At 42.0% G+C, this 23,535-nt stretch overlaps 1 protein-coding gene across 4 annotated transcripts in view; it reads left to right on the forward strand.

Annotated features, from left to right (window-relative positions):
- The window catches only part of otud7a (OTU deubiquitinase 7A), a 167,015-nt gene that overhangs the window by 137,124 nt on the left and 6,356 nt on the right, over nt 1–23,535 (forward strand). For all 4 annotated transcript variants that reach the window (XR_009654085.1, XM_060914877.1, XM_060914876.1 and 1 more), the window contains 3 exons: nt 9,452–9,579; nt 9,717–9,866; nt 22,862–22,976. Coding sequence is in view for 3 of the 4 variants with exons in the window: in XM_060914877.1 (XP_060770860.1) it covers nt 9,452–9,579; nt 9,717–9,866; nt 22,862–22,976 (393 nt within the window). In the remaining variant the exon portion in view is untranslated. The remainder of the gene's footprint in view (nt 1–9,451; nt 9,580–9,716; nt 9,867–22,861; nt 22,977–23,535) is intronic.

Raw genomic sequence — 23,535 nt, forward strand, 5'->3', positions numbered from 1 at the left:
GTAAAGCTCACCAGCCCACACACACACACACACATCCTATTACACTATATATATATATATATATATATATATATATATATATATATATATATATATATATATATTCACATCCACTATTAAATGCTCTTCCTACTCAACCACCTTTACACTCTAAGCATGATATCTATCTCTCCTGTAGTGTTACACAGACTGTGTATGACTTATCTTTACCAAGTGTTCACATATATATAGCTCCCAATGACATACAATGACATGCACACTCCCACATATTTACATAAACTCATTTTTTAAATATGCTGTTATTTTTATTACATGTCACTGCATTAAAGTTCAGCACAGATTTAAAGATTCAGCTTGTACATAGTAAAATGGTGCAGATTAATTTTGGTATTGTGATTTGTGAGCTATGCATGGACCAGGCTTGTAGTACTCAAGTCCAGGACTCGGACTCGAGTCCGACTCGTGCCCTAATTTTAAGGACTCGTGACTTGACTTGGACTTGAGCACTGATGACTCGGACTTGGACTCGGACTTGTGCATTAACTGCATTCAGACTCGTAAATTGGAGACGAGGACTCGGATTTTTTCGTTATTTTTTTGTAACATGCCATAATAATTTGACATAAGATATTTATATCTACATTACATTTTATACTAATTTTGTGCAAGAGAATGCACATTCACCTGTTCATACGTCATGTTCAGGAACAAACTAACGTTAATGGCGCTAAAATGCCTGGAGAGAACACCCTGAGGATTGTCCACTTTGCTTCTACAGACTTCTCATGCAGTGGGAAAAAATGCACTGCTATGTGTTCTATATGTAGAAGAACTATCGAGGAGACGACAGAGACAACCTCGAACTTCAGTCATCATTTGGCAAGACTCCACCCAGAGAAATAAGTGACATGCGATGTTTGTTACCCTGTCCTTGGACTCATCTCAGATCAGGAGTGGACTTGACTTGGACTTGACTTGAAATTTTCTTTAATGACTTGGACTTGACTCGGACTCGAACACTAGGTACTTGAGCCTGGACTCAGACTCAAGGTTTAGTGACTCGACTACAACACTGGCAAGGACAAGTTGTCCTGAATCAGCCTAAAAAGGCGCCATCTTGCTAGAAGGTAGTGTAACATCTTGCTTTTCAGCTTTCTAAATAGGTTTAGATTTCATATAATATGTACAAGTGAGTCATTTAACAGTTATTCCACGAAATCGAGTCATATATGAGCTGATAGTCAACGAGGTGCGTAGTACCAAGTTGGCTATAAGCCATGTACGAGGAGACTGAGTGGAATAACTGTTTTATTCTATCCACATTCACTGGATTTTGAGAAACAGAACATTTTTATTTTTATTTTTTGCAAATTCGATAAATAAAAACTTTATACAAAACGTCCGAGAAAATCATTTCCACTTAGAATGTAAACAAACCGGTGAAATGACAGTAGCAATTTGTGAAAAATGCTATAATAATAATAATTCTTGAAAAATAAAAAAAAGATACGTTCTTACCATCAAATAATTTTATTCCATATTTTGTTGCTTTTGTTTTTGTATCTTTGGGGGGGTTTGTTTTCGAGTAGAGTTTTTATTTCATCCTCGGTTGGTTCAGCAACATGCTCTGCCATTTTATTTTTCTCTACTCGTGGTATATGAGCTGATATCCTAGTAGTAGAGTAGCCAATCAGAGTGCACGATTGCTCATATCCAGTGAATGTGGATAGAATAAAGTGTAAGGTTTCTGTAGTTATTATGATTAACATGTCAATATATTAACTTGTTAAAGGAACAGTCCACCGTACTTCCATAATGAAATATGCTCTTATCTGAATTGAGACGAGCTGCTCCGTACCTCTCCGAGCTTTGCGCGACCTCCCAGTCAGTCAGACGCAGTCAGACGCGCTGTCACTCCTGTTAGCAATGTAGCTAGGCTCAGCATGGCCAATGGTATTTTTTGGGGCTGTAGTTAGATGCGACCAAACTCTTCCGCGTTTTTCCTGTTTACATAGGTTTATATGACCAGTGATATGAAACAAGTTCAGTTACACAAATTGAAACGTGGCGATTTTCTATGCTATGGAAAGTCCGCACTATAATGACAGGCGTACTAACGCCTTCTGCGCGCTTCAGCAGCGCATTGATATCTGAGCGCCGTATCAATGCGCTGCCGAAGCGCGCAGAAGGTGTTAGTACGCCTGTCATTATACTGCGGACTTTCCATAGCATAGAAAATCGCTACGTTTCAATTTGTGTAACTGAACTTGTTTCATATCACTGGTCATATAAACCTATGTAAACAGGAAAAACGCGGAAGAGTTTGGTCGCATCTAACTACAGCCCCAAAAAATACCATTGCCCATGCTGAGCGTAGCTACATTGCTAACAGGAGTGACAGCGCGTCTGACTGCGTCTGACTGACTGGGAGGTCGCGCAAAGCTCGGAGAGGTACGGAGCAGCTCGTCTCAATTCAGATAAGAGCATATTTCATTATGGAAGTACGGTGGACTGTTCCTTTAAATTCCAAAGACAAACACAAATATTAAGTTTACTCAAGATGAACATGATGAATGTATTTATTGTACATTTCAGGGCGTTTTGACGTTTGTCTCTGTCGTTGACTCTAAGTGAATCGGATAATGTAAAATGTCCTCGCTGAATTACAAGCTGAATTGCAGGTTGCAACTTGTATATGTTGGATAAAATGTTGTCCTGTGTATGTGGCAGGAGGGTAATGTTACCTGTTTGTTCTTGTCGAGGATAAGCTTTTTACTAAAACCTTAATCTTGGCTTGTGGTTTAGGAGGCGCTACAACACTAATCTGTGATAGGCAAGGAGGGGAAACAACTGTTAAATTTCACAAGACATTAACAACATCGACTAGATTTAAATCCTCTATACGGCCTTTATCTCTGTATGTTCACTATAGCAGTGCGTGTCAGATATACTACACTAGGACTTCGCATGCTTCACTTATTCTAATGCAGTTTGTTTGTTGTATATTAGGAAACAGTGCTAAGGATTGTGAATAACAGTTTGGTGTGTTTGTTTAGAAACATTGCCACCTGGTGGTCTTATATGGCAAGTAACATTAACTAATTAGCATTTTTGTGAAAAATGTTTGAGCACTGTTTTATAATGATGTCTTGTTGATTGAGACATGTTTGTGTAGAGCAGGTGAGTGTGTAGGAATGCTGGTAAGTGCGTGAATGTGTTCCGTTGTGCGTATGCTGTACATATTGCAATTTTCCATTGATCTCAGACCTTGTTTTTGTTTTGCTAGACACTATGATTCTGGCCCCAGGTTTACGTTGAAGAGTTGAGCAGAGGTTACATAAGGTCATGGGGTATCAGAATGGAAACTGTCGTGCGTGTGAGTGCACTGTGGTTTCATGTGTTGTGAAATCTACACACTCTGATGAAAGAGTGATATGTGCAGCTCTGGGCTGTGCTTTCTGTTTGAGCCTGCTTCTAAAGTAAAAAAAAAAAATACTCTGGACATATTTATATGCTATTGATATAAAACTTTTATTGGATGTGCACTAAGAATTGGTGCTGAATCGTCTCCTTCTTCCTAGAGGCTCATTTTACTCCATTGTTATTATTGAGCACTTAATGGTGCAGTGTGGGACACTGTAATGCAGGGGTCACCAAACTTTTTTCTCTGGGGGCCACATTGTCGTTCCTGACTGTGATGGGGGGCCGGGGTCGGGTCAGCTATATCACATAGAATTGTATGACCCAGACAAATATGACCACCAGCAGGCCTCATTGTGTAGTAGAGATTACTAGCCTGGCACGGCCATCCCCACTACTATATCCCCGCTACTATATCCCCGCTACTATATCCCCGCTACTATATCCCCGCTACTATACCCACACTACTATATCCACACTACTATATCCCCACTACTATATCCCCACTACTATATCCCCACTACTATATCACCACTACTATAGCCACACTACTATATCCCCACTACTATACCCACACTACTATATCCCCACTACTATATCCCCACTACTATATCCCCACTACTATATCACCACTACTATAGCCACACTACTATATCCCCACTACTATACCCACACTACTATATCCCCACTACTATATCCCCACTACTATATCCCCACTACTATATCCCCCACTACTATATCACCACTACTATATCACCACTACTATATCCCCACTACTACACCCACACTACTATATCACCACTACTATATCACCACTACTATATCACCACTACTATACCCACACTACTATATCCCCACTACTATATCCCCACTACTATATCCCCCACTACTATATCACCACTACTATATCACCACTACTATATCCCCACTACTATACCCACACTACTATATCCCCACTACTATATCCCCACTACTATATCCCCACTACTATATCCCCCACTACTATATCACCACTACTATATCCCCACTACTATACCCACACTACTATATCACCACTACTATATCACCACTACTATATCACCACTACTATACCCACACTACTATATCAACACTACTATACCCACACTACTATATCAACACTACTATATCCACACTACTATATCCCCACTACTATATCAACACTACTATATCACCACTACTATACCCACACTACTATATCAACACTACTATACCCACACTACTATATCAACACTACTATATCCACACTACTATATCCCCACTACTATATCAACACTACTATATCACCACTACTATACCCACACTACTATATCAACACTACTATACCCACACTACTATATCAACACTACTATATCCCCACTACTATATCAACACTACTATATCCCCACTACTATATCAACACTTGATTCCTGGCACATATTTGTTTATCTTTACTAGTGGTTTGCAAAAGTAGTAATTGAGTCTTCACACTTTGTTTTAATTTGAAATACCACAGATATTCCATTTATTTGTTTTCTAATAAAAATAACATCAAAGCTGTCAAGGTAAGAAACATCTGCCTATTTGAGGTGATTGACACTGGCAAAGATCTCATCTCATCTCATCTCATCTCATTATCTCTAGCCGCTTTATCCTTCTACAGGGTCGCAGGCAAGCTGGAGCCTATCCCAGCTGACTACGGGCGAAAGGCCGTAGGCCTGTTGATATGATTAATAATATAAATAATAATTGTATGCAGCACTTAATAAAGGTCAAATAAATAGGCCTATAAAATAAATACATTTTAAAAAACAGTGAAATTATAATAATATGAGCAATAGATCACAGCAGTTGTGCTGTGTCCTGCACGTCATTGCTCTCATCCATGGCCAAAGCAAAAAACTCGAATTCTGACGCTTTCTCATTCAGCTGGTCATACACGTTGTCCCCCAAATCTTCGGTTCGCCTGGTCATAGCAGATGCGGAGAGACTCACCGCGTTGAGCGCATCCTTCTTGTTGGGACACACCTCCTCGGCCACAGCAAGCGCGCATACTTTAACAAAGTCCCTATCAGTAAACGGCTTTCCATGGGTAGCTAGTAGGTGAGCTACCTTATAGCCAGCTCGGACAGCAGTCTGGTTGATCTGGGTTTGGCGAAGGAATCCATTCTGTTGTGCAGCCAGTCCGCATTTCATCCTCCGAATCCTGTCTTCTCTTGTTTGCCCTCGCAAACTAACATACTCTTTGTGGCGGGTTTCGTAGTGACGACGCAGATTATATTCTTTGAAAACCGACACACTTTCTTTACATACAAGACAAACTGCACGGTCCTTACATTCATAGTTCGAATTACGTGGGAGCCAATGGGAGCTGAGCTCCCATTCCCTCAGGCTCCCATGAAAGAAGCAAACTTAATTTTCTGTGGAAGTCTCTCAAATACGTCATATATCACCATAATAAGCTTGAATAGCCTATATCACCATATAAATATAAATAAAACTCATTTCATTTCCGATCACCATGCAGCCATAACTTTGTATTGAACGTGTTATTACCGGTAAACCGCAACATGTACGGCTGTACTTCACCACCACACCACTATGCGCGCAAACTGAAATTTGCAGCCTGCGAAATCGAATGTGAAGTTAAGTCCGAAGAAGACTTGTCCTCTATCTCACAACGATCTTCCTTTGTTTAACAATATATATAATTATATATATATACAATATATATATATAATTTGTTTAACTATATATATATATATATATATATATATATATATATATATATATGCAACACCGTGTGTGTGTGCGTGCGTGCATGCGCGCGCCTGTGTGTGAAAGCTGTGCACTGCAGTGCGCAAAAGTGCGCTGGTCCAGGAGAGCGAGTATGCATTACTTTTTTTTTTTTCTTAAATAGAGACCCCCATAGGGTCAAATTTATAATTCGAACCCTGCTTACACTGAACGAAAAAATAATCGGTGGTCCACTGTTGTTTAAAAACTCTGCACTCTCTGTCAGCTTTTCGCTGACCGCCAGCCATTTTGCTGTCCTGAACACTGACAGTTCTCTGCGCGTGCGCTGCCTGTCACTGCTTGATTGCGAGCATATGACGAAAATTCGGAAAATATGAATAGTTCATTTTATAACTAAATATCAATTTAATTGATAAAATCAACAAAATACAAGATGCAGACATGTTATTATTTGCCAAAAAGCAATTTAAAAAAATAGGCCATGACCACTTTTGGGGATTGCCTCATAGGGCCGGTTCAAGTGATGGGGGGCAGAGGGGCTGGGGGGCCGGTCAAAGGGGGGTGGCGGGCCGGATCTGGCCCGCGGGCCGTAGTTTGGTGACCCCTGCTGTAATGTATGACTTGTATAGCTGCTGTGGTGACTTCTACCTTGAACATGCTTTTACGGAATTTTGATTGATTGATTAATTGATTTGCTTTGGAAATGTACACATTTTAGTTGATGCATAATTGTTATGCAAAAGTCTTGCAGTATTTAAAATGATCCCTGCATGTATGGATTCCTGATCAGGATTATACGCAAGTTTGCATGATGTACTGTGTGAAAACTGGACCATTTTTAAGCACAGTTTTTTTTTTTTTTTGTCTTAATAAAAATATCTCATCTCATCTCATTATCTCTAGCCGCTTTATCCTTCTACAGGGTCGCAGGCAAGCTGGAGCCTATCCCAGCTGACTACGGGCGAAAGGCGGGGTACACCCTGGACAAGTCGCCAGGTCATCACAGGGCTGACACATAGACACAGACAACCATTCACACTCACACCTACAGTCAATTTAGAGTCACCAGTTAACCTAACCTGCATATCTTTGGACTGTGGGGGAAACCAGAGCACCCGGAGGAAACCCACGCGGACACGGGGAGAACATGCAAACTCCACACAGAAAGGCCCTCGCCGGCCCCGGGGCTCGAACCCAGGACCTTCTTGCTGTGAGGCGACAGCGCTAACCACTACACCACCGTGCCGCCATAAAAAAAAAATATCCAAAGTACTAAACATCACACACATGCTACTTTTCATCTGTTCCATCAGTCAGTATAATTTCTTTTTTCCATTATGGCGTTAATCAAACCTATAAAATGTATAGACTTGTTTTAAAAAAAACATTTAAAAGCCACTGCTGCAAATAAAGAAGGTAGTAAGTACAGTTAAACAAGTGATGAATTGTACTGTGTGATGATTATTAATCATGATGGCCTAAACAGCAGCCTAGAGAGCAATGTACATGTAAATTGGATGATGGGGGGGATTTGCTTATTAAAAGACTCTTAATTAGAGTTTGGCAGTGCTGCTCTGAGTGTCGGTGTGTTTATGTAAGTATGTGTGTGGAAGTGAGGGAGGACTTAATTTTGCTAAATTCCCATAAGGGAGCAAACGGGGGCTGAATGTCTATTCTCTCTCTCGCTTATTTGCTCTCTCACCCTCCCCTCCTCCTCCCTCTCTGCGCCTCTCATTATGGTGATACAGCTTTTGTAGCTAAGCTTAGAGCCTTTTATTCTTTCTTAAATTTTACAGCTTGTGTTAGACATCAGACATCAAGAGATAACCTCTCGTAAAGATGTCCAGTCAGCACAGGATGAAAAACAATGTGTGAAATAGTGCTGTTTCAAGTAGAAGGCGGCTTTGACCTCTACTTTGATCAAGAACTGCCAACATGAGGCTCCTTTGGGGTTTACTCATGTATCTCCTTCGGATTTTTCTTCCTTTACACAAAGTGCAGTTTGTAAGATGGAGTCAACTCTAGAATTATTGGCACTCTTTAATTATTGGTTACCTAAATCCCCCCCATCTGTACCCAACCATGGCATGTTTTCCTAGGGTATAAACATCCATCCATTTTGGCATATCACTACAGTGACATGGCCGCTCTGACAGCTTCAGCCGTTAAAGTCTCTAGGGAACATTACAGTAGTGGTTTCTCGTTGCCTCCTACTGGATTATTATAGAAGTTTTCTTCTCTGAACCATTCACACACACACACACACACACACACACACACACACACACACACACACACACCTATGGACAATTTAGAGCCACCAGTTACCCTAACCTGCATGTCTTTGGACTGTGGGGGAAACCAGAGCACCCAGAGGAAACCCATGCAGACACGGGGAGAACATGCAAACTCCGCACAGAAAGGCCTCCATCGACTGCTGGGCTCAAACTCAGAACCTTCTTGCTGTGAGGCAACAGTGCTAACCACTACACCACCGTGCCACAGTAGGGTATAAATATGCATCCATCTATCCATCCATCCATTATCTATGCTGCTTATCTTTCAGGATTATCTGTGAAAAGAGACAGATGGTTGTTGACCTGCACTAATTGGGTAATGGATATAAAAGCACACATACAAGCAGTCAAAAATATCATTAAACACAAGTAGGGCAATAACAAAACATGTCTGAAACAGTGGGACATTTGCCATGAATTGGTCCTATAAGGGGCGGCACGGTGGTGTAGTGGTTAGCGCTGTCGCCTCACAGCAAGAAGGTCCAGGTTCGAGCCCCGTGGCCGGCGAGGGCCTTTCTGTGCGAAGTTTGCATGTTCTCCCCGTGTCCGTGTGGGTTTCCTCTGGGTGCTCCGGTTTCCCCCACAGTCCAAAGACATGCAGGTTAGGTTAACTGGTGACTCTAAATTGACCGTAGGTGTGAATGTGAGTGTGAATGATTGTCTGTGTCTATGTGTCAGCCCTGTGATGACCTGGCGACTTGTCCAGGGTGTACCCCGCCTTTCGCCCGTAGTCAGCTGGGATAGGCTCCAGCTTGCCTGCGACCCTGTAGAAGGATAAAGCGGCTAGAGATAATGAGATGAGATAATGAGATGGTCCTATAAGCATGCTGTTCATGTTGTATATTAATGTTTGCTTATTTTCTTGAAGGGTACCAATAATTCTGGAGTTGGCCATATAAACAAGAAAACAAATTTAAATCAGAAAGATATATTATGAAAGAAAGAGTCACAGTATTTTCATGTGACTTTGTTTTCTACAGCGTGGATAATTCAGAAGACCCGGTCTATGAGAGTCTGGAGGAGTTCCATGTGTTTGTGTTGGCTCATGTGCTGAGGAGGCCCATCGTGGTGGTGGCTGACACCATGCTCCGAGACTCTGGGGGAGAAGGTGCCAGCACACACATGCGTTAACATGCTATACAACTCCCTGGCACTCACAAGCCTATTGTTTTTCTCTATAATTTCACACTACACTCAACTGAAATGCATGCTTCCATCCGTTTTAGCTCTCATTTTTCTTTACAGCTTTTGCACCCATCCCCTTCGGAGGCCTCTACCTGCCCCTGGAGGTGCCACCCAACAGATGCCACTGCTCTCCGCTGGTGCTGGCATATGACCAGGCTCACTTCTCTGCCCTGGTCTCTATGGAACAGAGAGACCAGCAGAGAGAGCAAGGTAAGCAGCAGGGTTACACAGACAAGTAAGCATTTCTCTAAAAGATAACATGAGATTTCATTCAGATCTCTTTATTTATTACAGCCAGATTATAGTTATAGCTATTTGAGAACATTATCATTTTAAAAGGGGACCTATGGAATTGAACATTATAGTAGAACCCTTTTTTTTTTTTGCATTGAAGGCTAACAAGTAATAAAAATGTTTTGCTTCACGATCCAATATAACCTTCTGAAATGCATATTAATTATCTACACCGATCAGCCATAACTTCATGACTGCTGAGAGATGAAGTAAATAACACTGATTACCTCATTACAGCTTGTCAAGGGGTGGGATATATTAGGCAGCAAGAGAACAGTCAGTTCTTGAAGTTGAGGTGTTGGAAGCAGAAAAAATGAGCAAGCGTAATGATCTGAGTGACTTTGACAAGGGCCAAATGGTGATGGCTAGAAGACTGGGTCTGAGTATCTCCAAAATGGCACATCTTGTGGGGTGTTCCTGGTATGCAGTGGCTAGTACCTACCAAAAGTGGTCCAAGGAAGGACAACCAGTGAACCGGCAACAGGGTCATGGGTGTCGAAAGCTCACTGATTCATGCTGGGAACGATGGCTAGCCCATGTGGTCCAATCCCACACAGAAGAGCTACTGTAGTACAAACTGCTGAAAAAGTTAATGCTGACACCTTTCTGTTTTATCTAGCATTAACTTTTTCAGTTATTTTTCAGGTACTAACCACTGCATACCGGGAACAACCCACAAGATGGACCATTTTGGAGATGCTCAGACCCATTCATCTAGCCATCACAATTTGGCTCTTGTCAGAGTCACTCAGATCTTTCCACTTGCTCATTTTTCCCTCATCCAACACATCAACTTCAAGAACTGACTGTTCTCTTGCTGCCTAATATATCCCACCCCTGTACAGGTGCCATTGTAATGAGATAATCAGTGTTATTCACTTCACCTGTCAGTGTTTTTAATGTTATGGCTGATTGGTATATATCTTATGTTCCAATATTTAATATTTAGTACCAAGTGTCTCTGAAATATAAGATTTTACTCTGAAAATCAAGTCTAAATATTCTTAATGAATTATTGCAAAGTGCCTTTTTGTATTATTTCACAATTATTTTTAGCATTTAATATTATTTAGCAATTAATATCAATAAAACAGATCTACACTATGCATTAAATGCCTGTTCAAAAAAAAAGAAGTATTTTATACATCAGTACAAGCAGAGATCTTATTTGAAATCAATCTTTTGTTCGCTGTCTGTGCAGTTTTTTAAAGGCTTGTTTGCCAAGTCTGTGCAGAAATATGCTGATTCATTATTTAACTGTCATGAAACCATATGTGTTTCGATTTACAGTATATTCCCTTTTCACAATATAGGAACTTGTCCTGACCTGTGGCTTAATATAAGGGACAGTAGGCACTTCTCCTTCAGAAATGTATACTTTCCTACTTCATAATTTTCAAGAGAAACCAATCACGGCAATATGCAGAATCAATTTTGGAAGTTGGTCATTAGATTACAGAGAGCACTCAGACCGAGATGTACCGGTCTTGCAGACAACCATGATGGATAAAGTGCACTATAACTAAATGATGAAGCTGGGGATAATAATCTAGCAAGCCCTAGACAGCAACATTAAATGTCTAAGAGTGCTCCAATCTGTCAGATAGGCACATGTGGGGTGGGTTGGTGTGTGTGTGTGTGTGTGTGTGTGTGTGTGTGTGTATGGAGGGGGGTATACTTGATGGCATTCAAGTATAGTGCCTATAGTGCTATGATACTTCTGTTGAAATTAGTGAGCATGATCCAGGAACAGAAACTAAAATCAAGCCCAGTGTCATCCCCAATGAATAATGGAGATCTGAGATCTAATTACCTGCCATCAATTATTTAGCAGACATTCCTGCAGACACTCAGTCAGCATGGAGTGGCCTTCAGCTAGGGAGAAATGGAGAGAGAGAGAGAGAGAGAGAGAGAGTGAAATGGAGCAGGATGGATTTATTATTATTATTTTTTTTACTTAGATGCAACTTTCTGAAGAGGTCAGTGTTCTTGCTGAAAGACACAGTTGGCTTGACCGCCTGTTCAAATTACAACAAATCATCTCCTGCTGAAAGTGGATTTGCATCTAAATGTGCCTCTAAAATAATTACAGTATTCTGGCAGCATTGCAGTCATGTGGTTTTAATCCTCTGGTACTCGTATAATAAGCCATAATCACCTGCATATCTCCAGGATAAGGATAAACTCTATGCAGTACTTTGGAGGATTTCCCTGTGACCCTGTTCTTTATTTTTCTCTTTCACAGACAAAGAGCAAATAATGGAGCATAGTTCCAGGAAATTGAAAATGTCCCTCCAAAGTCATTGTTATCTGAGTAATGAAGAATTTTACTTCGTTGTTCCAGCTGACACTGCACAGATGTAAAGCTGCTATCATAGGAACAGATCTTTTATCAGGCCAACACACATAACCCAGCTTATTCATTCATTCATTCATTTTGTTATACCGCTTGTCCATTGTAGCAAGCAGGTGAGCAGAAGCCAATCCCAGCTGACGTTGGGTGAGAGGCGGGGTACACCCCGGACAGATCATCACTCTATCACAGGGATAACACAGAGAGACAGATAGCCATATACAGTTACAGTCACACCTATGGACAATTTAGATTAGCTAGTGGACCTAATCTGCATGTCTTTGGACTATGAGCCCACACAAGCATTAAGAGAAGAACAAGCAAACTCTACACAGAAAGGCCCCAGTCAGCTGGTAGGTTCAAACCCAGAACCTGCTTGCTGTGCTAACCACTGCGCCACCGTGCTGCCCTGATCTCGCTTATAATAGTTTTAAAAGATCATTTGCCATAAGCTTCAGAATTATTGGCACTTTCATGAAAATATGCAAAACTGAATCTGTGATATTTTGAGCATAAACATGTGGGGATGTTGTGTTGTTATTTTATATTAACACAACATTTTTGAGCAGTGCAGTGGATTTTTTTTTCTTCAAATAGTATCTGCACCCCTACAGTTAACATTTGGTGAAAGTTACCCTGGAGAAAATAACAGCACAGAGTCTCTCCCTGTAATGTCTAACAAGGTTGGAGATGGTTGTAAAGGATATTGGACGTTCCTTCAGGGAGAGTGTTTCATTTGCACTTGTGGACTGCTTTCTTCTCGGGTTCAAATCCAGAGATTTCAATATTAAACCCACTTCATTAAGTTGAACCATCAATGTTAATACAGGGTTTTCAAAATCTTTTGCTTAGCAGTGGCATTTTTTTCCTTTCAAGTTCTTATGAGAATCATTTTTGTTAAAGGATGTGTTCTATACAACCCCGATTCCAAAAAGTTGGGACACTGTGTAAAACATAAATTTAAAAAAAACAATGTGAGGATTTGCAAATTATGGAAAACCTATATGTCATTGAAAATAATACAAAGACAACATATCAGATGTTGAAACTGAGAAATTGTATTGTTTTTTTGAAAAATATATGCTCATTTTAAATTTGATGTCAGCAACACGTTTCAGGAAAAAGTTGGAACAGGGGCAACAAAAGACTGGAAAAGTTGTGCAATGCTAAAAAAAAGCTAATTTGGTTAATTGGCAACAGGTCAGTAACATGATTGGGTATAAAAATAGCATCCCAGAGAGGCGGAGTCTCTCAGAAGTAAAGATGGGGATGGGGAGGGTGAAAGACTGCGTGGGCAAACAGTGCAACAATTTAAGAATAATGTTCCTTAGTGTAAAATTGCAAAGAATTTAGGGATCACATCATCTATCGTACATAATATCATTAAAAGATTCAGAGAATCTGGAGAAATCTCTGTATGCAAGAGACAAGGCTGAAAACTGACATTGGACGGCTGTGATCTTCAGGCCCTCAGGCGACACTGCATTAAAAGCAGACACGTGTCTGTAGTGGAAATCACTGTATGGGCTCAGAAACACTTCAGAAAACCATCGTCTGTGAAAACAGTTCATTACTGCATCCACAAATGCAAGTTAAAACCAAATATAAACAATATCCAGAAACACTGCCACCTTCTCTGGGCCCGAGCTCTTTTACGATGGACTGAGGCAAAGTGAAAAATTGTCCCGAGGTCTGATGAATCAAAAGTAGAAATTCTTTTGAGAAATCATGGACACCACGTCCTCCAGGCTAAAGAGGAGAGGGACCATCCAGCTTGTTATCAGTGCACAATTCAAAAGCCAGCATCTGTGATGGTATGAGGGTGCATTAGTGCACATGACATGGGTAGTTTGTACATCTGGGAAGGCGTCATTAATGCTGAATGATATATACACGTTTCAGAGCAATATGCTGCCTTCCAGACAAAATCTTTTTCAGGGAAGGGCTTCCTTCTTTCAGCAGGACAATGCCAAACCACTTTCTGCATATATTAAAACAGCATGGCTCCATAGTAAAAGAGTCTGGGTGCTAAACTGGCCTGCCTGCAGTCCAGACCTGTCTCCCATTTAAAACATTTGGCGCATTATGAAATGCAAAATATGACAAAGGAGACCCCGAACTGTTGAACTAATGGAATTGTGTATCAGGCAAGAATGAGACAAATTTTCTCTTTCAAAACAATAGGAATTGGTCTCCTCAGTTCCCAAACATTTAGAGTGTTGTTAAAAGTAGAGGTGATGCAACACAGTGGTAAACATGCCCCTGTCCTAACTTTTTTGCAACGTGTTGCTGACATCAAATTAAAAATGAGCATATATTTTTCAAAAAACAACAAAAATTTTCAGTTTCAGCATTTGATATGTTGTCTTTGTATTATTTTCAATGAGATATAGGGTTTCCATATTCTGTTTTTATTTACAGTTTACACAGCATCCCAACTTTTTTGTAATTGGGCTTGTATTTGTTTTTGGCTGTTCTTTTGAAGGGTGAAAATAGCTTTGGATTTGACTGATTGTGAAGAGCCGCACTGCTAAATGGTGAGATAGGCTTGATAAATAAGGTCTGGAGAAAGGGATTTGTAAATATGGAAGAAATATATTTAAAATGGAAGAAGTTCTTTAGCTCCAGTGAATCTGATTTGCCACTAATATGGCTTTCCTCTCTCTCTCTCTCTCTCTCTCTCTCTCTTTCTGACCCTATGCAGAACATTTTAATCTCCATTTTATCATCTTATGTTTGTGCATGTGGACTTCAGTTCAGACCACAGAATCCAGAGAGTGAGATTATCTTATCTTTGAAAGCCTCTGTGTTGATTTGGAAGTATGTTTGGCTCATCATCTTGTTGAAAGCCCTATCTATACCAGGAAGTCTGAACTTCCTGGCAGAGATAACCAGGTTTTGAGCGAAAATATCCTGGTACATGACAGAATTCATGATGCCATCAATCTTCACAAAAGCCCCTGAACCAACAACCACAAAACAGCCTCGAAGCATAATTGATCCAACACCATACTTTACAGTGGGCTGTCATGTGCTTTTCTTTGTGTGCAGTCCCCTTTTGTGGCCAAACATGCTGATGCAGTACATGACTGAAAAATGTGATTTTCGTCTCATCTGACCACAGCATGATGCCAGTTATAGTTCTAGTAAAGCTTGGTGAAATTCATATGCTGTATTTTCTGGGCAAATGAAAAATAAAAGCATTAAAAAAAAAAACATTTTCCCTACAGTTATTTAAAATATTGTTTAGGGATGTCAAGTTCAGGTGGCATGGTGGTGTAGTGGTTAGCGCTGTCGCCTCACAGCAAGAAGGTCCTGGGTTCGAGCCCTGGGGCCGGCGAGGGCCTTTCTGTGCGGAGTTTGCATGTTCTCCCCGTGTCCGCGTGGGTTTCCTCCGGGTGCTCCGGTTTCCCCCACAGTCCAAAGACATGCAGGTTAGGTTAACTGGTGACTCTAAATTGACCGTAGGTGTGAATGTGAGTGTGAATGGTTGTCTGTGTCTATGTGTCAGCCCTGTGATGACCTGGCAACTTGTCCAGGGTGTACCCCGCCTTTCGCCCGTAGTCAGCTGGGATAGGCTCCAGCTTGCCTGCGACCCTGTAGAAGGATAAAGCGGCTAGAGATAATGAGATGAGATGTCAAGTTCAAATGATGATGTTGTAGCACAAAGATAAATAGATCCTGCTGTTCTCTGAGTGGAAATTTAGAATTATTATTACGTGTAATGTTTATACAGTAATTTTTGCACATTTTATAATGGGTGTTAATAATTCTGGAGGGCACTGTAGGTAGTAGATACAGTCATCTCTTGCTCACATAAATATAAGGCTGGATGCTTTTGGTACTTTGTACTATTTCCCTAAATACAGTCACTTTGCTTGGTGAATATCCAGTAGATGGCAGTGTCTCACTCTTTCGGTGTTGTATGAAGCAACTCTTATGTGCCATCAGTGCCCTGGTGCTCCTATATGGCAGGTGGGTTTGAAGCTTGAAATGAGAGGAATTCAGTGTACTTACACTGCTCCAGGACGAAGGAGCCTCCCACATGATAGTAGCCTTCTGTACTGATGCCAACTCACAGCACCTTGTTATTATTGCACCTCTCTATATATGTGTTGTGAGACATGTGAAACTGATACCTCCTGAGCGGGAGAAATCAATGAAGTAGTGTGAGCTTGACAGGGCAGACGCAGGCTTAAAGTGAAACACTTGGTGGGTGTTAGTTTTGTTGTTTAGTGTAGGAGAGACTGCTATTCTCTGGGTTGAATGAGGTCATCTGTAGCTGTAACAGTGCAGACAGAGCTGTGAGGCTCCACACTCCCAGAATCCACACACACATGGAACCTGAGCTTCTTCCACTGACTCCTCTGACTCACTTTTCCCATATTTACTCTTACTTTTTACTTGCTCTGTCTCAGAGCCTGTCTTCCAATGCTAATTAGAGCCCAAGCTAACAAGTCAATACAATGGTGTGCTCTTTTTTTTTTTTTGTCCTCTTGTGTGGAAGCTGCATTGTGTCTTTCATTTTGGCCTGGCCTGATGATCTTTTCTTCTCTCCCTCCATCCTGTTTCTTCCGCTCGGGCATGCCAGCCAGCATCTGTCCATCCACTGTGTGTTCAGGTGCCAGCAGCTTCCCCAAGAACACTGAGACTCCGTTCATCTCTGAGCGTGTGTGATGGCCCCCCTTCCGTGTCTTCCCCTTCACATTCACACACATTCCTTTTACACGGCTGTGGCTGCACCAGCTCAGTGGAATGTTAATCTTGCGCCTCTTGTTTTTGCACCTACACTCATTTTGGGTTTTCATGTTGCTGATGGGTGTTTATACTCTCAGGTGTATCCGGCTGTAATACAGACACCCTTCCTCGTTCTTTCTGGAACTGAATGGTGTCCCTGTGTAAGTCTGCATCAGTCCTGCTTCAATCTGCCAATGTTGTGTGCGGTAGTCAGTGCTGTAGACTTCAAGCGAGTGGAGTCCACCCACACCAAACCTCAGTTGCTATTTCAAGACCCATTTTTAAAAGACCTGCAGGCTTTCCTTGGCATCGAAGATTGAGCCTTAAACTGATCCTTTTAGAAAGGGGAGAATTTTGGCGTACACTTTTGACACTTCCTGTTCAACACATCCAGATTGCTTACACTGAGCAATGAGGCTGATGCTTGATTTTGTATACTGTGTATGTGTAGGCAAAAAAGAGCATCTTGTGTGGCACAAGGAACTTCCGTGATGGAATACGTGTTTCCAAGATAAAAACTTATATTCTGGTTATATTCGTAGCTGTGAATGCAGGTTAATAATCCCAATTTTACACCATCAGGCCAAAGAAAGCTGCATTAAAATTGTGCACATATGCAGTGATTAATATAATCCACTAGAGGGACTGTATTTAAAAATAATGACCTTGGGCTTAGAGATGTTTTCAATAGGATTATATTACACATATTTCTCATGAGAGACCTGCACTCCAAATCTTTATAAACACTCCCTAAATTTTCCACAAGCAGTGCCACACTGCGCAATGAGACATGCACGCCATACGTCATCCTGTACCAGGGAACCACAGGAATTGAATGTTGCTGTATGATATCGGGTGCCAAAGCCCATAAGCATGTCATCTGTCAGCAACTTCTGTTTGTATAATTCATCCACCTCTCACCACTTCCACTGTATCAGAAGCTCAATGATGCTGGTCAGTCATCACTGAATTAAATCTGCATTAAGTTCTCATTTCTTTTTTCCATTTCTTGTCACTTTATCTGTCCTGCCTCATGGCTGTTAATATTTCAGGAAACTCTTGTTTTGGTGTACTGGCAGTTCAGTGACATCAGAGTTCATAATGCTGGCAAGCGAGGTCAGACAAGGATGGCTTACTGTAGGTACCAGCAGGGCCAGTGAATACAGCACGTTACACTGGGGTTCTCTGCTACAGAACTGGCAGGGTCGGTGTTTACTTCTGGAGTGGGATCAAGTGGAAACACAGTACAGGCTGAGGCTGTGTGGGGGGGGCCATGACCCCATGTCCTCTGTCTTACCCTGTTCTGGTGGAAACTGTGTGACGGGAAAGTGGGTGTGTGCTTTGAAACACATTTTTGTTTGGGAGCTTGAGAGCATATATGCAGACATTCTTGTTTGTATGTGTGCATGTGTACATTTTGTATGCATGTGTGTCATTTTCGACAGCGTGTGCTGTTCTTTCTGCAATCTGCTTTGGCTTACTCTCACGTCCTGGACCACCGCCACTCGGAGTGGTACTACACAGTAGAGCCACAGGCAACAAATGTTTATTTTGACCCTGCAGTACAACCCAAACATGTCAGAGATTATCTGTATCAAATATATCTCTATCTGTCAGCCTCGTTTTATAAGTCCAATGTGGGAAAAAATTTTTTTTGCATTAATGATGTGACCTCTTGTGTTAGCACAGTTACTGTAAGTAGACTGATTTATTGCTTATTTATGGTCCACAGTGTTAATAATAAACTCGTAGCACTGCTGTAACTTTTAGATACTGATCTTTAGTTTGTATATTCACATGAAATCTTAACGATTATTTGCATGTCAGACTGAGTCGTTAGTCTTGCTGTAGGGTTCAAGTCAGGACTGTGCCCATGAACTTATTGAGCTCAGTAAGAAGGAAGTAGATATGTCTTTTGTGGCTGTATCTGATGTTCTTTTTACTTCAGCCCTCACCCTTGACACACCTAAGTCTATCTGTTTGTCTGTCTCTGTCTCACATGTGCACACTGTCTTTCACGTGTCTTTCACTAAATGAAAGATTACACCCATAGTGTTGTTTCAATGAGTCAGAGTGAGGCAGTGTGTTCACTTATTACTGATACATTATGAAACCAGCCCAGAACTCATTTGGCAAATGTCAGAACTACTGTGAGAGAAGAGACTGTATGTTCTATGAGAGAGATAGAGGAGGGGGGACTGGAATGTCCTGTACTTGAACATCATGCATTTCTCACCAGTCTCAGTTTCTTTGTCTTCTGGATCTCTGTGTTTAACAATCTTTTCACTTAATAAACCCAATTTCACACATTGTCTCCTCATTTGTAAACAACTGCTTGTCTCCTGGGCTTGATGGGAAGTGCTCCATGAGAGATTTTAAATGGATGCCGTGCTGTGTGGAAGTAGTGTGGAGGTGACAATCAGTAAAACCATTGGCCATTTGTTTGTCCCCTAGCTTTATAAACAGTCCCACAGTTACAGTGATGCTTGAAAGTTTGTGAACCCTTTAGAATTTTCTATATTTCTGCATAAATATGACCTAAAACAACATCAGATTTTCACACAAGTCCTAAAAGTAGATAAAGAGAACTCAGTTAAACAAATGAGACAAAAATATTATACTTGGTCATTTATTTATTGAGGAAAATGATCCAATATTGCATATCTGTGAGTGGCAAAAGTATGTGAACCTCTAGGATTAGCAGTTAATTTGAAGGTGAAATTAGAGCCAGGTGTTTTTGATCAATGGGATGACAATCAGGTGTGAGTGGGCACCCTGTTTTATTTAAAGAACAGGGATCTGTCAAAGTCTGATCTTCACAACACATGTTTGTGGAAGTGTATCATGCCACAAACAAAGGAGATTTCTGAGGACCTCAGAAAAAGCGTTGTTGATGCTCATCGGGCTGGAAAAGGTTACAAAACCATCTCTAAAGAGTTTGGACTCCACCAATCCACAGTCAGACAGATTGTGTACAAATGGAAGAAATTCAAGACCATTGTTACCCTCCCCAGGAGTGGTCAACCAACAAATGCCGCTTTTCCACTGCAAACGCGGCTGAGTCGGGCTGAGCCGTGCCGTGCTGAGTCGGGCTGAGCGGGGCTGTTGGAGTTGCATTTCGACTACAACCGCGCTGAACCGTGCTGGCTGGAAGTGGGTGGACACATTGGGTGGAGTTAGTGAAAGTGGGTGGACGTCAGGTGATGTCGTTAAGCAGCGCAAACAGTGACATCAGTGAGCTTTTAAGCGGTAGTCTCACGACCCGAATAGTAAACAATAAACATGGAGGACATGGAGTCGTTAGTGTTGCTGGTCTTGGTGCTGTGGCTTGTTGTCACTGACAACGCGGACAGATACTGGCAAGAGCGTATAGATGAGGTGAGGCGCATAAGGCTTCAGAAATTCTCGTAATTCGTAATTATTCTCCTTCCGGGTTTGTGGTGTTTACAGATCCCAGCGCGCTCGCGGGGCGTGTGTGGGCATGTGAGGACACTCCTCCTCACCAATCAGTGCACAGGGGAGTGTCTCCTCATGCCCCCAGCCTCACTCGGCTCGCTTTGGCTCGCTTCAGCCCCACTCCAAAACGGTGCGAGTTTTAGGGGCTAAGCAGGGCTGAAGCGAGCTGAGTCGTGCTGGTTTTTGGTAGTCGAAACGCGAGCCTTGTCGGGCTGAAGCGAGCTGAAGTGAGCTGAAAAAGGGTAGTGGAAAAGGGCCAAAAGATCACTCCAAGAGCAAGGCATGTAATAGTCGGCGAGGTCACAAAGGACCCCAGGGTAAGTTCTAAGCAACTGAAGGCCTCTCTGACATTGGCTAATGTTAATGTTCATGAGTCCACCATCAGGAGAACACTGAACAACAATGGTGTGCATGGCAGGGCTGCAAGGAGAAAGCCACTGCTCTCCAAAAAGAACATTGCTGCTCGTCTGCAGTTTGCTAAAGATCAAGTGGACAAGCCAGAAGGCTATTGGAAAAATGTTTTGTGGATGGATGAGACCAAAATAGAACTTCTTGATTTAAATGAGAAGCGTTATGTTTGGAGAAGGAAAAGACTGCATTCCAGCATAAGAACCTTATCCCATCTGTGAAACATGGTGGTGGTAGTATCATGGTTTGGGCCTGTTTTGCTGCATCAGGGCCAGGATGGCTTGCCATCATTGATGGAACAATGAATTCTGAATTATACCAGCGAATTTTAAAGGAAAATATCAGGACATCTGTACATGAACTGAATCTCAAGAGAAGGTGGGTCATACAGCAAGACAATGACCTTAAGCACACAAGTCATCCTACCAAAGAATGGTTAAAGAAGAATAAAGTTAATGTTCTGGAATGGCCAAGTCAAAGTCCTGGCCTTAATCCAATTAAAATGTTGTGGAAGGACCTGAAGCGAGCAGTTCATATGAGGAAACCCACCAACATCCCAGAGTTGAAGCTGTTCTGAATGGAGGAATGGGCTAAAATTCCTCCAAGCCGGTGTGCAGGACTGATCAACAGTCACCGGAAACGTTTAGTTGCAGTTATTGCTGCACAAGAGGGTCACACCAGATACTGAAAGCAAAGGTTCATGTACTTTTGCCACTCACAGATATGTAATCTCATCTCATCTCATTATCTCTAGCTGCTTTATCCTGTTCTACAGGGTTGCAGGCAAGCTGGAGCCTATCCCAGCTGACTACGGGCGAAAGGCGGGGTACACCCTGGACAAGTCACCAGGTCATCACAGGGCTGACACATAGACACAGACAACCATTCACACTCACATTCACACCTACGGTTAATTTAGAGTCACCAGTTAGCCTAACCTGCATGTCTTTGGACTGTGGGGGAAACCGGAGCACCCGGAGGAAACCCACGCGGACACGGGGAGAACATGCAAACTCCGCACAGAAAGGCCCTCGCCTAGCCTGGGCCCGCCCATCCTAAGTGTGACGCAACACGAGGGCCTGTTGCGAGCTTAGTCTGGCAAGGCAAGCTATCTACAGCTCTTCCAAGCTCCCGAAAAATCGGGAGCCAATCAACTTTGAGCATCTCCAACGGCCCTGGGTAGAGGCGTGTTCAAGGCACTGACATAGTAGAACTGCGACCGGAAGCCATAGATTGTTTACAGAATCTATGCCGGAAGCCCTTCATTCACTAGAAACATTACGAACATGGAGCAAGTTCTCATTGAAAATGGAGCAAAGAGCAGCCCTGGAGGTATTTATTGAAAGGAAGGACGTTTTCGCCTTGCTCCCGACCGGCTTCGGTAAGAGTTTAATCTACCAGTTAGCCCCGTTGCGTCACATACGTCAGAGGAAAGAGTGATGTGATTGGTTTAAGCTTCGTCACAGCCTTTTCTGGCTTCGACCAGTAGCAAACTGAGGCATTTCAGGGAGGCGGGTCAACCACGCACTTTGGGAAACGGTTGGGCTTAATATCTTTGCCAGACCAAATGCTCGCAGAGCTTTGAAGTCGCGTTAGCCAGACTAGCCCTTGCCGGCCACGGGGCTCGAACCCAGACCTTCTTGCTGTGAGGCGACAGCGCTAACCACTACACCACCGTGCCGCCCCAGATATGTAATACTGGATCATTTTCCTCAATAAATAAATGACCAAGTATAATATTTTTGTCTCATTTGTTTAACTGGGTTCTCTTTATCTACTTTTAGGATTTGTCTGAAAATCTGATGATGTTTTAGGTCATATTTATGCAGAAATATAAAAAATTCTAAAGGGTTCACAAACTTTCAAGCACCACTGTACCTTCTGCATCTGTTTCATTAATGTACATTTGAAAAAGTTCCTTTCTAAGGCTGCAATTCCTCTCTCCTCTCTGTCCCAGCCGTCATCCCTCTGACAGACTCCGAGCACAAGCTTTTAGCCCTGCACTTTGCGGTGGACCCAGGCAGAGACTGGGAGTGGGGGAGGGACGACAATGACAACATCAAACTGGCCAAGTAAGATCCTTCAATCCCTTCCATCTATTTGGTCCATGCCTTCCCAGGGGCTTAAGGGCTCTACTGGCTGGCTCATTCTGTCACCCAGTTTTTAAAGAGGGGAAGCTCTGTTCGTGCTCTCCTCCACGTAAGGGATTTTGCTGGATAAAATCTGGTCCTCAGAATTCGAGTAGAGAGACAGGCGAACACAAGGTACCAGGCATAGTTAAAGTCTCTACTATTCTGTAAAAAGCAGCATTCGGTCATCTGAACGCACATATTTATGCAGCCCAGTTGAAATATTGAATTTCTCAAGAATGAAATTTTCATTTGAGACAAAGACCACACCAGGATGATCAAGGATTTAAAGCAAACATTAATGCTGAAATGAAAACAGTGAAATAACTTTGTAGCTCATCATTTTCTATACTGTTTCCATACGAAGAGCTTTATAAGCTTATTTATTGAATCTCTTGTGATGGTGTGATTTAAAATTCTTGCATTTCTTAGACCTGGGATTATAATTTGAACTAATTGTTCTATAGGCATTTAAGAGGATAATGAATTAAATGTAACTACT

The sequence above is a fragment of the Neoarius graeffei genome, chromosome 2 (genome assembly GCF_027579695.1).
Source record: "Neoarius graeffei isolate fNeoGra1 chromosome 2, fNeoGra1.pri, whole genome shotgun sequence".
In the NCBI taxonomy this organism is placed as follows: Eukaryota; Metazoa; Chordata; class Actinopteri; order Siluriformes; family Ariidae; genus Neoarius; species Neoarius graeffei.